General features: G+C 39.6%; 1 protein-coding gene and 1 long non-coding RNA gene across 2 annotated transcripts in view; both read right to left on the bottom strand.

The window, feature by feature from the left end:
* The window catches only part of LOC310731146, a 124,448-nt gene that overhangs the window by 48,411 nt on the left and 59,845 nt on the right, over window positions 1-16,192 (bottom strand). The gene's annotated exons all lie outside the window — the stretch shown is intronic.
* dnajc17 (DnaJ (Hsp40) homolog, subfamily C, member 17) overlaps window positions 1-16,192 on the bottom strand; it is a 50,962-nt gene that overhangs the window by 24,772 nt on the left and 9,998 nt on the right. Inside the window, exon 3 of the mRNA XM_083550529.1 lies at window positions 218-276. Coding sequence (XP_083406655.1) covers window positions 218-276 — 59 coding nt within the window. The remainder of the gene's footprint in view (window positions 1-217; window positions 277-16,192) is intronic.

The raw sequence follows: 16,192 nt of genomic DNA, 5'->3' as shown, positions 1-16,192 counted from the left end.
CAGGTCATTTTAAAGCAGTGCTTATAATAACAGAACTGTTTTCAATTATTGGTATACAATACACTTGTACTTGAAAACACAATATCACCGCTATTACTGCAGCAGTTTCTATGTTATTGGAAAAAGAGCACTTGGCATATTGCTGTTTTGTGTAAGTGTCAGTGTGGGTGTTGGATAAGCAGTAGTTCATTGTATGAGGTTTATATAATTTTCTTACCTTTGCTGCTGCATCAGTCAGCACCTCGAGGGCCTGGGAGAGCTGGTGAAAGAGATCAGCTGTGTACGACAGACAACAATGAACAATCAAGTACAATTAAACACAGCCCTAGTTTACGGTTAAGTTTAAGGACAGTTGTGCCTGTGTGTCTTCTTCGCACGAAAGACAAAACCATGAAATCACTATTCAAAACATATGTTTGACTGACGGTTACCCGTGTGGAAAGCACAAAAGAGAGAGAGAGAGAGAGAGAGAGAGAGAGAGAGAGAGAGAGAGAGAGAGAGAGAGAGAGAGAGAGAGAGAGAGAGAGAGAGAGAAACTGAGAACAGAGAAATACTAAAAAAGAAAAAAAAAAAGAACTTAAATGGAAACATTGTGTGGTGAGCATATGGTAACTTGACCACATTTCACACGTGCAAATTCACAGCTAAATGAGGGATCTTAAATAATTATAATGATCGGGTGGGCAATTTGCGAGTGGCTCATGTTAACCCACATTTGGAGCATTAAAAGAGAGCACTCAGTCTCACGAAAGCCGTTTCCTTTAATGATGGCCTGCCGCTTTTCTCACGTAAACCTGGGGGCCCCCTGCCGCAACTCCTATTAAGGACTGTGGAGGGGCCTACAAGAAAGGGGGTCCAACACAAAGACCCCTCTACCCTCTCATACACCCCAATTCCAGAAACTACTCTCCAGCAGCAATTTAATTACTCTCTTCTGGCATGACTGCTTTTCTCCTTCTCACTTACAAGTGATGGAGATGGAGCACGCACACATCCCAAAGCAGCTCAAAAGTAATAGGCCTGTAGGCTAACCTGAGAATTAAACTAAACAATCGTTAAATCTACAAATCATACACATCTATTGTAACAACTAAAATAAGAATTAGCTGTGCAACCTTCAAGTGAGTTGAGGCAAAATAATAAAAAAATATATCTTGCCAAAAGTCTACTAAGTACAGTGGGTACGGAAAGTATTCAGACCCCCTTAAATTTTTCACTCGTTTTTATTTTGCAGCCATTTGCTAAAATCATTTAAGTTCATTTCTTTTCCTCATGAATGTACACATAGCACCCTATATTGACAGAAAAACACAGAATTGTTGACACTGTTGCAGATTTATTAAAAAAGAAAAACTAAAATATCACATGGTCCTAAGTATTCAGACCCTTTGCTCAGTATTTAGTAGAAGCCCCCTTTTGATCTAATACAGCCAGGAGTCTTTTTGGGAAAGATGCAACAAGTTTTTCACACCTGGATTCAGGGATCCTCTGCCATTCCTCCTTGCAGATCCTCTCCAGTTCTGTCAAGTTGGACGGTAAACATTGGTGGACAGCTATTTTTAGGTCTCTCCAGAGATGCTCAATTGGGTTTAAGTCAGGGCTCTGGCTGGGCCATTCAAGAACAGTCACAGAGTTGTTGTGAAGCCACTTCATCGTTATTTTAGCTGTGTGCTTAGGGTCATTGTCTTGTTGGAAGGTAAACCTTCAGCCCAGTCTGAGGTCCAGAGCACTCTGGAGAAGGTTTTTGTCCAGGATATCCCTGTGCTTGGCCGCATTCATCTTTCCCTTGATTGCAACCAGTCGTCCTGTCCCTGCAGCTGAAAAACACCCCCACAGCATAATGCTGCCACCACCATGCTTCATTGTTGAGACTGCAATGGACAGGTGATGAGCAGTGCCTGGTTTTCTCCACACATACCGCTTAGAATTAAGGCCAAAAAGTTCTATCTTGGTCTCATCAGACCAGAGAATCTTATTTCTCACCATCTTGGAGAACTCCATGCGGGTTTTCATGTGTCCTGCACTGAGGAGAGGCTTCCGTCGGGCCACTCTGCTATAAAGCCCCACTGGTGAAGGGCTGCAGTGATGGTTGACTTTCTACAACTTTCTCCCATCTCCCGACTGCATCTCTGGAGCTCAGCCACAGTGATCTTTGGGTTCTTCTTTACCTCTCTCACCAAGGCTCTTCTCCCCCGATAGCTCAGTTTGGCCGGTCGGCCAGCTCTAGGAATGGTTCTGGTCGTCCCAAACGTCTTCCATTTAAGGATTATGGAGGCCACTGTGCTCTTAGGAACCTTAAGTGCAGCAAAAATCTTTTTGTAACCTTGGCCAGATCTGTGCCTTGCCACAATTCTGTCTCTGAGCTCTTCAGGCAGTTCCTTTGACCTTAATGATTCTCATTTGCTCTGACATGCATTGTGATCTGTAAGGTCTTATATAAACAGGTGTGTGGCTTTCCTAATCAAGTCCAATCAGTATAATCAAAAAATTCTAGACTCAAATGAAGGTTTAGAACCATCTCAAGGATGATCAGAAGAAATGGAGAGCACCTGAGTTAAATATATGAGTGTCACAGCAAAGGGTCTGAATACTTAGGACCATGTGATATTTCAGTTTTTCTTTTTTAATAAATCTGCTAAAAGGTCAACAATTCTGTGTTTTTCTGTCAGTATGGGGTGCTATGTGTACATTCATGAGGAAAAGAAATGAACTTAAATGATTTTAGCAAATGGCTGCAATATAACATAAAGTGAAAAATTTAACGGGGTCTGAATACTTTCCGTACCCACTGTATGTAGTTTTGTTACCTTCCTGAAGAAAGATCATGTCAGTGTTGAATCTTGTTATTTATATGGAAAAGTTTCCTCTGTGTGGGGCAGAGTGTTCTGTCCTCTTAGTTAAATGATGCTGTTTAAACTCATTAGAATTGTTGTGCATTGTGCCAAACACTTGATTATGTATCATGTTCTTCCTTCCTCACATGAAAATGTCTGTGAAACCAATCACTTATGTACAGATAACACTTGGTAATTTTTTAATTCTCTCAAGAAGTTAATAATTATTAGAGCAAACCCCATCTTACAGCTCAACAGCTTCTGGTAGTGAACCCAGACCTAAAACAAGCTATTTTGCATCAAGCCGACTGCATCCCAAACACCACAGCCAGTACGTTGGCAATAAACTCGGCCACCCATTTAAGTTCACCGAACAATTTTTCAAACACCTGCCGCAGTTGGATACTAGTAAAGGTGCGTGGCCAGTCGACCATGTGGTGCTCTAACACACATGCTACCAGAAAGGATGGCAAAATGAATCCAATGCCACCTTCTGGAGTCATTACAAGAGGCAGTCAACTCTGAGTCACACGCATCCCTGTAGGTAAAGGTCGGGTCTGTGCAAGAGGATGTGCATGAATATCCCTCGCTCACTGTCACAATCTAATTCCGGGCACAAAAGCAAACCATAGAGGTGGTAGACTTCATCTCATCCATACACAGAAACCGAGAACAAATTGGCCCTAATTGAGATGACGTGTGTCGATGGGTACTGCAGCACTGTAGCATGTGTGAAAAATCATGGCATGTGTGGCCAGCATATGTCATGTGATGGAACCAATCATTATGATACTAAAATGAGATATGAATCACCTCTATTTCAGCTCTATGATTGGATTTTTTTAACTAAAAATATTTTCAAGTGGGTACTTTCTTCTGTTTTATGTGTTTAAAAGAAAACAAGCCTGTTACCGATAAAAAACTTCACATAACTTCACACAAACTTCACATAACTGCATGGTTTAATATTAATATCCAGCAGTGTGCAAATGTTCTAGAGAGTGTTTTAGTACATTTTTTTTCTTTTGTTATAGATGTTTATTTTCTGACTGCATTACTCAGTAAGTACAAAAACATTTTTATTTTTCTGAACATTACCAACAAAGACTTAATGTTGAGTGAAAAATGTTTGTATGCCAGCAAAAAAAGAAAGAAATGACATAACATCACTCAAACCAAAAAAGCAATTTGATATATTATACATTCATATTAAATTTCAAATTTCAATTACACAACAAATACTTTACACATCTAAAATGTATATATCAGCTATGTATAGAAATACAGCACCTGGCTAAAAAAATTATAAATAAAAAAAACCTGGACCATCCTATAGTTTAATAAGCTTATGCAACATCACAACATTTATTTCTGTTCACAATTGCATTAATTTCTCTCCAAGATCTTAAAAAGACCACTGCGTAACGTCTTCTCAAGCACTTCATAAGGATTCTGAATGGGGTTAAGATCGGGACTCATTGGTGGCCAATCTATGTGTGAAAAGGATGTAGCATGCTTCCTGTCCCACTTGAAATATGCCTGTGCCATCAGGGAAGAAACAGATCCAGTGATGGAAAAACCATGTTATTAAGAATATTCAGTTTAAGTGAACTCCAATCACGATCATTCGAGATTTTTTTCCGACCACATTCCGTTTTTACGAAAATGATGGTTCACCAACATCTTTCCAGGATTTAATAATGCACTGAATAGTTCTTAATCCAATTTTATTCATGTCAGCAATCTCCTTAGTTGTTTTCTTAGCTTGATGCAAGCCAACAATGTGACTCCTCTGAAACAGAGCAACATCTTTTGCTTTTCCAACGACCACAAGCTATGTCTTCTGACATTATAGCATAATAAATTAGAAGCTACTTATCAATTAGGGTTTAATAACTGACATATTAATCGCCACGGTAATTATCCAATGAAAGCCTCCTACCTATTCGCTAAGTTAAATCCAGCCAGTGTATTATTCTTTTATATATCAGTGTTTCATTTATTTTAGTTTGAAATTTTTTTTAAATTTTATTAATTTTTTTTTTTAGATAAAGCTACTGCACAGATTATTGTGTTGCATGTATGTAATAACGGACTGTAGCTGATCTATAACTGGAAATGAGTAGAAAGGGACCTTCATAGGACCAAGTTAGTGCAGATATAAGTTCTGTAGTGAATTGTGCTTAGCAGTGCAATATCAGTAACACAGAAATGGAGTTGTAGGAATTGTGTGTGTATATAAAGATCAGCTAGAGACTACACATGGACTAATTCTACACCTTCACCATGTCCGTGTCACTGTCTAGTTATTAATAGTCCACTAGCAGCAATAAGCCTGTGTTGATTTCTTTCCACTAATGGACAAGATAGATGAAGATGGCAAGTTGCACATAGCAACAGATTTTTATTTGGTAAAAGTGCAACAACATAGTGTTTAAAATGCACCTAAGAGACACTATTGGCAGTACTGTACTAGAACAGTAAAAGATGTTAGAAAAATTCATTAACATTAATGTAGGCTGTCATGGAAATAATTTTGAGAGTCAGTTCATGGGGTGTCCACAAGAGAACCTTGTCTCTCCCCCTTTCTCTGCCCCGTTCATGGCTTCCCCCTGTCGTGTGAGAGCATAAATGACGTGCATCTGAGGTTGTATTATCTACAGCCTACTCGGTTTTCGTTTCTGGGAAAGCAAGCCCCGTCTCATTGGGCTCTGAACCTCCATTACCCCCTCGTTTGCTGACTTAATCAGGATTCAGTCACGGTGTCCAGAGACCACACGAGCCTCAATCGAAACCATGCCATGCAGCTTCCTGGTCCGAGGTGCAGATTCAGGTTTTATGTTCACTGAATTACAATTCGGGGCCTGTTATGTTCTCGGGACTATCCCAAGGGACCCGTGGTGTGGAGATTTAAGAGAAACTGCCTGGATTTGTCTGAACCACTAACCACATTTGCCACAGGCCTTTGTGAGTATGATGCCTGGGTTAAAAGCAGAATTAAATTCAATCTAAATATGTTGGAATGGCTCCATATGGATTCTTCCAAGAAGAAAAAATAAGACTTTTTAGGAGCCACACATAATCAGACAGTTTCTAATTGCAATCTAGTTTTTATTACGGGGGGTAACTCTTTCGGCTTTGAACTACTGGGTCATGGGTTTGATCTGTAATCAGTTCGGTTTGACTGTGTCACTTTGAATAAAATCATCTCACAAATGAACAAATGTAAAGGTTAAAAGGATGTGTAACATATTATTCAATCAGCATCCTGAAAACCACACCAGCACACAGTCTAGTGTTCATCAAATGCATCAGCTAAAGACAAACTTTAATCATTCTTCCATTTTATTAACATTTTATTAACATTTTATTGATATACACTATTTCAGTAGTGATTATGGCAAGACAATGTCCGACATGTGCAGTTTAGTACACAGTTAAATATGCTACACTGAGCAGCACCAGAGTAATAACATCAGTCACAAAACAATTTCAGTTCTAAAACCTGACAGGTTCTGTGAATTTAGTCATGTTATACCACAGAAAAAGAAAAACTAAAACCTGTCTGCTCTTAAATGACCAGTAAACAGTGTTTAGCTGTGGAACTGATAAGTGAAAAATCTTTTTATATCTTCTGATCGACTAAACTTTTTTTCCATAGAGGCCTAAAATCAAACATGATCAAGTGCCTTGAATCGAAAGTGATGCTACATTATACCAAACTATATTATATGCAAGTTACCATCTTTCTTCTTATTTTATGATTTCATGAAAACAAAAAACATTACTCTGTAATCTACTTAACTAATGCAGTTTTTCTTCGAAGGTTTAGTTACTTAGAAACTTATAGTACAGTCGTGACCAAACGTTTTGAGAATGACACAAATACACATTTTCACAAAGTCTGCTGCTTCAGTGTTTTTAGATCTTTTTGTTAGATGTTATTATGGTATATTGAAGTAAGTTTTATAATTTCCTAAGTGTCAAACACTTAAAATTACAGTCTATGAAAAGTGTCAGTATTTGCAGTGTTGACCCTTCTTTTTTTTTTTTAAGACCTCCACAGTTCACACTGACATGCTGTCAATCAACTTCTGGGCCACATCCTGACTGATAGCAGCCCATTCTTGCATAATCAGTGCTTGGATTCTGTCAGAATTTGTGGGTTTTTCTTTGTCCACCCACCTCTTGAGGATTGACCACAAGTTCTCGATGGGATTAAGGTCTGGAGAGTTTCCTGGCCATGGACCTAAAATTTCGATGTTTTGTTCCCCGAGACACTTAGTTATTACTTTTGCTTTTTGGCACTTTGCTCCATCATGCTGAAAAAAGCATTGTTTATCACCAAACTGTTCTTGGATGGTTGGGAGAAGTTGCTCTCGAAGAATGTTTTTTGTACCATTCTTTATTAATGCCAGTTTTTTTTTAGGCAAAAGTGTGAGCGAGTTCACTCCATTAGCTGAGAAACGACCCCACGCATGTATGGTGTCAGGATGCTTTAGGTGCAATCTTACTAGCAACAATATCCTTCCCTGTGAATTCTTTTTGTGCAAAACAATGCTGACTGCACATGCTGACTGCTCTGGTTAAAAGAGCAAGAACAATGATTTCAAGCACCACCCTCCTTTTAAAGGTTCCATTCTGTTATTTTAACTTAATCAGCATGAAGGAGTGATCTCCAGCCTTGTCCTCATCAAAACTGTTATGCAAGAATTGCTGACATGATATCAGCTGGTCCTTTTGTCGCAAAACTGAAATGCAGTGGAAATGTTTTTTTTTTTGGGATTAAACTAATTTTCATGGCGAAGAGGGACTTTGCAATTAAATCTAATTTATCTTATTGCTCTTCATAACATTCTGGAGTAGGGCTGGAGCTATCAAATATTTTAGTAATTGAGTATTCTACTGATTATGTCAACGATTTAAAAAAAAAAAGAAAGTTTGCCTAATTACTACTTTTTTTTTTTTTTAATCTAAATTCGGAATTTATTTCCCCCCTAATTCTGACTTCATTCCTTGCAATTCAGACATTCCTAGTGCATCGACCCCTGTTGTCGGCCCATGTTGTCGGCCTGAAGTTTAAGGCTGTTGGTGTATAAACGCGGCTCCTCTGCTTCATGTCATGTTCTGTCTCCTCCAGAGCTGATTGTTAGACAGAGTTCTCTCCAGGGATTAAAGGCTTTGTTTGATACCATTTGATTCTATTGAATTTCAATGTGCAAAGCTTTCTGGCACTCCAGATTGGGTGACGTTGCCTGACTGGCTTAAAGAAAGTCGGAATTGCGAGAAATAATGTGCGAATTGCGAAAAATAAAGTCCTAATTGTGAGAAATAAAGTCTGAATTGGGCAAAAAAAAATGTATATGTGGCAGGCTTCAGGCTTCCATATGAATCTTCTCTTTGCCCAGTTTCCTCCCTTTTTTTCCCTTCATTTTTCATTCTGCAGCTTCTAACTGTCCAGAGCGCTCCAGAGTTTAGTAAGTGGTGTGTCAGTAATAATGGTCCGTGGGGAAACACAATGTGCTATGTGTAGTTAAATTGACTAAACAAAGCATCAAGGCAAATAATTTGCCTCAATGACTTTCCTAATCCTGGAATCATTTCAGCTCTACTTGGGAGTATATGCAAATTGACTTAGAATGTTGACTTTAAAAAAAGACTGTGGAAATTAATATTTGTGTCATTCTCAAATCTTTTGGCCACAACTGTACAATGACCAACAATTCAAATTGTAGTACAATACAGTTCACTGCATAAAATACTTTTTAAAAGCTTTTTCAAAAGGCATTTTTTCCGTTCATATATGGCACAGTGGGCCAAATCAAAGGTTACCTAGTTGGATCCTAGTTTGGGCTTCTCTGCTCTAGACACATGTCTTACTAGTTTTTAAGTTTAAATAGTAATTTAATTGTAGATATCTTTTTTTCTAGAAAAGAAAAACTGCCAACAGATTTATTTTTTCCCGTTATTATAATAATTTTTAAAATAATAATAATAATAATAGGAAATACTACATAAAGCTGACTATATTTAATGTCTTCTTACTTGCTCTTTGCTTTGTCTTTTATTTTTTACTTTCTGTGCTTGTAAAATAGTGCATCAACCACTAATGCCACCCAGGAACACAAGACCTACTCAATGAGGTGTTAGTGTGAGAGAAAAACTATTTCATTTATAGATTTACAACTTGGTAGCATTTGCTCGTTTCCAATATCCGATGCCAAAACACAAAAACTTGTTCAGCCTGTCTAGCAATTTTAAAGGAAGTTGTCAAATTAAGACAATTCTCATACATAATAATACTCCTATATGCCTTCATGTTAAATGTCTTATTAAGCTAATTGTATATATTGTATTCCAGCTTCCAATAAATTTAGATGAACACTGACCAAAGAACATCTGATAATCACGCTGGTCTTGCTACCTTGTGTCTATAAAATGCATCACAAAAGATTTCTCCCATGTATATGGAAAAAGCATCATGTCAAATGAAATTATGATAAAATTCTGCACAATAGTTGGTCAGGCTGTTACTGGCAAGAAAAGCACAAAACTAAAATGTTATGGCTGAGTGTTTCAATAAACAGTACAATAGAAATGTAAACTTCCTGTTAAATCTAAACTTCCTGCTACAAGGGCTTTTCTGTTTAAAATGTATATAAACTATGTAGTGGTTCTGGTCCCACAAGTACCAGAGCGCCACTGTTGGGCCACAGACTAAGAGATTAACCCTGAAAGTGCACAGTTTTGTTCAAGGATTGGATACCTTCTCACTTGTAAATTGCTTTAAAAAAAAAAAATTATATTATTTATATATATATATACACATACACACACACAGTGAGGAAAATAAGTATTTGAACACTCTGCTATTTTGCAAGTTCTCCCACTTAGAAATCATGGAGGGGTCTGAAATTGTCATCGTAGGTGCATGTCCACTGTGAGAGACATAATCTAAAAAAAAAAAATCCAGAAATCACAATGTATGATTTTTTTTAACTATTTATTTGTATAATACAGCTGCAAATAAGTATTTGAACACCTGAGAAAGTCAATGTTAATATTTGGTACAGTAGCCTTAGTTTGCAATTACAGAGGTCAAAAGTTTCCTGTAGTTTTTCACCAGGTTTGCACACACTGCAGGAGGGATTTTGGCCCACTCCTCCACACAGATCTTCTCTAGATCAGTTAGGTTTCTGGCCTGTCGCTGAGAAACACGGAGTTTGAGCTCCCTCCAAAGTTTCTCTATTGGGTTTAGGTCTGGAGACTGGCTAGGCCACGCCAGAACCTTGATATGCTTCTTACAGAGCCACTCCTTGGGTTTCCTGGCTGTGTGCTTCGGGTCATTGTCATGTTGGAAGACCCAGCCTCAACCCATCTTCAATGCTCTAACTGAGGGAAGGAGGTTGTTCCCCAAAATCTCGCAATAAATGGCCCCGGTCATCCTCTCCTTAATACAGTGCAGTCGCCCTGTCCCATGTGCAGAAAAACACCCCTAAAGCATGATGCTACCACCCCCATGCTATACAGTAGGGATAGTGTTCTTGGGATGGTACTCATCATTCTTCTTCCTCCAAACATGTTTAGTGGAATTATGACCCAAAAGTTCTATTTTGGTCTCATCTGACCACATGACTTTCTCCCATGACTCCTCTGGATCATCCAAATGGTCATTGGCAGACTTAAGACGTGCCTGGACATGTGCTGGTTTAAGCAGGGGAACCTTCTGTGCCATGCATGATTTCAAACCATGACGTCTTAGTGTATTACCAACAGTAACCTTGGAAACGGTGGTCCCAGCTCTTTTCAGGTCATTGACCAGCTCCTCCCGTGTAGTTCTGGGCTGATTTCTTTTTTTTTCTTTTTTTTTTTAGGATCATTGAGACCCCACGAGGTGAGATCTTGCATGGAGCCCCAGTCCGAGGGAGATTGACAGTCATGTTTAGCTTCTTCCATTTTCTAATGATTGCTCCAACAGTGGACCTTTTTTCACCAAGCTGCTTGGCAATTTCCGCGTAGCCCTTTCCAGCATTGTAAAGGTGTACAATTTTGTCTCTAGTGTCTTTGGACAGCTCTTTGGTCTTGGCCATGTTAGTAGTTGGATTCTTACTGATTGTATGGGGTGGACAGGTGTCTTTATGCAGCTAACGACCTCAAACAGGTGCATCTAATTTAGGATAATAAATGTAGTGGAGGTGGACATTTTAAAGGCAGACAAACAGGTCTTTGAAAGTCAGAATTCTAGCTGATAGACAGGTGTTCAAATACTTATTTGCAGCTGTATCATACAAATAAATAGTTTAAAAATCATACATTGTGATTTCTGGATGTTTTTTTTTTAGATTATGTCTCTTACAGTGGACATGCACCTACGATGACAATTTCAGACCCCTCCATGATTTCTAAGTGGGAGAACTTGCAAAATAGCAGGGTGTTCAAATACTTATTTTCCTCACTGTATATATATATATATATATATATATATATATATATATATATATATATATATATATATATATATATATATATATATATAAACTATTGGCTACTATTAGCTACTCAAATTATGGGTTAGCGTAAGATAACAGAGCCGCTTGCGAAATGGCGGATAATATAGGGTTGACCAGCAACAGTAAAAAGTTTGTCCCCCAAGTCACGGATGAAGGTAAAACATCAGCACGGTACTCAGAAACTCAGGTTGCGCAATCAACTCGCTCGTAATGATAGATTCAATTAAAACGGTGCAAACAAACACTAAATCTAAAGACAGCACATAACAGCAACAGTAAACGATTACATTTTTACTCACTGTTGTTGTTGTTTTCAGGGAATTTCTTTTTAAGCCCGTTAGCTCGCTGTGTTTCCTCGTTTCATTCTCTTTTGATAGCATTTGTTTAATACAACTGTAACTTGATTTACTGGAGCTTTACTATACTTTTAAAAGCTTGATTTTAAGGTTTGCATGTTTCTTCTTCTTTCGGCTGCTCCCATTAGGGGGTCGCCACAGCGGATCATTCGTCTCCCTGTCCTCTACATCTGCCTCTTTCAAACCAACTACCTGCATGTCTTCCTTCACCACATCCATAAACCTCCTCCGTCCTGGTGGCTCCATCCTCAGCATTCTTCTACCGATATACCCAATGTTCCTCCTCTGCACATGTCCAAACCATCTTAATCGGGCCTTTCTCACTTTGTCCCCAAAATGTCCTACATGCGCTGTCTCTCTAATGAACTCATTTCTAATCCTGTTCATCGTCGTCACTCCCAATAAAAATCTCAACATCTTCAGCTCCACCTGCTGTCTTTTACGCAATGCCACTGTCTCTAAACCATACAACATCGCAGGTCTCACCACAGTCCTATAAACCTTCCCTTTCACTCTTGCAGATACTCTTCTATCACAAATCACTCCTGCCACTCTTCTCCACCCACTCCACCCTGTCTGCACTCTTCTCTCCAACACATACCTCCACCTCTCCAGGCTCTTCTCAACCTACTCCCTACTCTCACCACAAATAACAATATCATCCGCAAACAAGTCCATGGAGACTCCTGTCTGATCTCGTCCATTAACCTGTACATCACAACTGCAAACAGGAAAGGGCTCAAAGCCGATACTTGATACAGACCAACCTCCACCTTAAACCAGTCTCTTTAACCAATCTATGGAGACTCCTGTCTGACCTGTCTGACCTTTAACCAACCAATTTATATATATAAATTGGGAAAATACTATAGAAATGAAACTTGGATATATTTTAGAGTAGTCAAAGTGCAGCTTGTAGTACAGATTTACTGTCCTCTTAAAAGAACTTAACATACAACTATTATTGTCTAAATAAATGGCAATAAAAGTGATTACTGTGTTTGACTTGTTTGCCGCGAGTTACGTGTTTGTATCTCTCTCGGCGTCTTTCAAACAAACTTTGCTATCTATCCATCCGTTTTTCCTCTTTTAATAATCCTTAATTGTTTTTGTCTTCCTGACTTGTGCCTGTAGTTAGTTAACTCGACTATAACTAGTGTTGTTTATATTTATTTTCTCTCACTCACATCTCTGTATAATAAATCTGTTCGTGACGATAAGCACTATGCCGGTTGTTTGTCTGCATTCGAGCACAGGTGAGGACTCGTTCGAGTTGCAAACGGTGGCGTTGGAGATGGAGGCATTGGAGAAACAGATTCGCGAGCTGCATGTAAAGCATGACCGGCTGCGAGAGCGGAAAGCGGCGCTGGAAAGATCCCCGGCGGACGCGCACTCATCCCAGGTAAACTCCCGGGTTGAACCTAACGCTCCCAGCACATCAACTCCGCGTGCTTCTATGCCCAGGCCCAGCGCACCTACAACTCCGGCACCGGTGCAACATGGACCCTGGATGCGGCCGCGGCGGAAGAGACAAGCCAAGCCCCGATCGAGGACGTCTCCACCTCCACCACCGGCCTTCGAGATCTCGACCGAGAACCGCTTCGTCCCCCTCCGCGAGACGGAACGCGACACTGTTATTCTCGGAGATTCCATCGTCCGGCATGCGCAGGTACCCGCGATCCTGAACGAGAACTTCGGAGCGGTTGTTCTCCATGCCGGATCAAACGACACCAGGCTGCGGCAAACGGAGATCTTAAAGAGGGACTTCAGGATCCTGGTGGAGACGGTACGCAGCACATCACCCACAACGAGGATCATTGTGTCAGGACCTCTTCCCACTTACCAGCGAGGGGCTGAGAAGTTTAGTAGACTTTTAGCACTAAATGAATGGTTACAGTCATGGTGTCGAGAACATAAACTTCTCTTTGTTAATAACTGGAACTGTTTCTGGGAGCGTCCTAGGTTCTTCCGCCCTGATGGCCTGCACCCCAGCAGAGTTGGAGCAGCAGTGCTATCAGATAACATCTCTAGGATACTACACACCATCTGACTGGTAAGACATCAAGAAATCTTCAACTATAAGAACACGCATACTACAGACCAAATAGTTACAAGTTCATACACAGCCCAGTTTATAGAAACCGTATCTATTCCTCGGGTAGTAAAACCAAGAATTACATACACAAGATCCAGAAATAATCTTATTGCAGTTAAAACTGAAAAATGCCAGATAAACAAACACAACAAAGTTCTAAAGTTCGGTTAGATCACTTGCACCCAAAGCACTGATTGTAAATGAGATGATCACAGAGAATAATTTTCGATGCACTCTGTCTCACTGAGACCTGGATTAAACCAGGTGATTATATGGGTCTAAACGAGTCGACACCGTCAGGATATGTTTATAAGTATGAGCCCCGTCAGACTGGTCGTGGGGGGGGTGTAGGAACCATTTATAGTGCTTCTCTTAATGTTAGTCAGAGATTAGGATTCAGCTTTAAATCATTTGAAGTGCTCGTTCTTAAAATTGCACTTTCAGACATGCACAGAAAACTCGCTCTGGTCACCGTGTACAGACCCCCAGGGCCCTACGCTGATTTTCTTCATAAGTTTGCTTGTTTTCTCTCAGACCTCTTGATCAGCTTTGATAAAGTGCTGCTTGTAGGAGATTTTAATATTCATGTAGATAATGAAAACGATGCCCTAGGATTATCATTTGTCGATTTACTAAACTCTTTTGGAGTTAAACAAAACGTCACCAGACCAACCCACCGTTTTAACCACACACTAGACTTAATAATATCCCACGGAGCAGACGTCACTGATATAGATATTTTACCCCAGAGTGATGACATCACAGACCATTATCTCCTACTGTACACACTACCGGTAGAGCAGATTAACCGTGTTTCACCACGGTATCGACTTGGTAGGACTATTATTCCAACCACTAAGGACAGATTCATAAATAACCTGCCTGATTTATCTCAGTTTCACATTAAACCCATAACTGCTGATCATCTTGATGAGATGGCGAACAACATAGACCTTATCCTCACTAGCACTTTAGACACTGTTGCCCCCATCCGGTTAAAAAAGGTTCGAGAACAAGCACCTGCACCTTGGTATAATAGTCATACGCATGCCCTAAAGAGAACAACACGTAATCTGGAGAGAAAATGGAGGAAAACTAAATTGGAGGTATTTAGAATTGCGTATAAAGACAGTATGCTTAGCTACAGACAGGCGCTAAAAGCTGCTAGAGCTAAACACCTGAGCAAACTCATAGAAAATAACAAAAACAACCCCAGGTTCCTTTTCAGTACAGTCGCTAAATTAACAACAAATCAGGGATCTGAAAAATGTGTTCCATCACAGTTTAGTAGTGAAGACTTTATGAATTTCTTCACTGAAAAAATAGATAACATTCGAAAAACAATTGTGGCAGTTCAACCTCTGACAGCATCTCCCGACACAATCGTACTTACAACCCCACAACTACACTGTTTTACATGTATAGGACAGGAAGAGCTGTATGATGCTATTATGAAAGCTAAATCAACAACATGTCAGTTAGATCCAATTCCCACTAAACTACTGAAGGAAGTGTTATATACAGCTGGTGAGCCTCTTTTAAATATTATTAACTCCTCACTATCGTTAGGTCATGTCCCTAAATCCCTCAAGTTAGCAGTTATTAAGCCCCTCATTAAAAAACCTAATCTGGATCCAAGCACGCTATCGAATTACAGACCAATTTCAAATCTCCCATTTATGTCTAAGATTTTAGAAAAGATTGTCGCTGCCCAGTTATGTAACCACTTGCAGGAGAACAATATCTTTGAAGAGTTTCAGTCAGGTTTTAGGCCCCATCATAGCACAGAAACTGCTCTAGTTCAAATCACTAACGACCTGTTTTTAGCTTCAGACCAAGGCTACATCTCCCTATTAGTTTTACTAGATCTTAGTGCTGCGTTCGACACTATAGATCATGATCTTCTCCTCGATCGCTTACAGAATTACATCGGTATTCAGGGACAGGCATTAAGCTGGTTTAAATCCTACCTGTCCAATCGTTACCATTTCGTAGATTTAAATGGAGAGCTATCCAGGATAATGCTGGTAAATTATGGCGTGCCACAAGGGTCAGTTCTGGGACCCCTGCTTTTTACAATATACATGCTTCCATTAGGAAATATTATTAGAAGGCATGGAATTAGCTTCCATTGTTATGCTGATGATACCCAGCTATATATTTCATCCAAACCAGGCGATACAGCTCAATTAGCTCGCATAACTGAGTGTGTTGAAGAAATAAGAGATTGGATGACCCATAACTTTCTGCTATTAAATTCTGATAAAACGGAGATTTTGCTCATCGGCCCAAAAAATAGTACACAGAAGCTCCAGCATCTCAGCCTGCATTTAGACGGTTGTTCTGTAACTACTAGTTCAACGGTAAAAGACCTGGGAGTTATTTTAGACAGCAACT

The sequence above is a fragment of the Silurus aristotelis genome (genome assembly GCF_946808225.1).
Source record: "Silurus aristotelis genome assembly, chromosome: 9".
Lineage (NCBI taxonomy): Eukaryota > Metazoa > Chordata > Actinopteri > Siluriformes > Siluridae > Silurus > Silurus aristotelis.
This window is presented reverse-complemented; position numbering and strand designations above follow the sequence as displayed.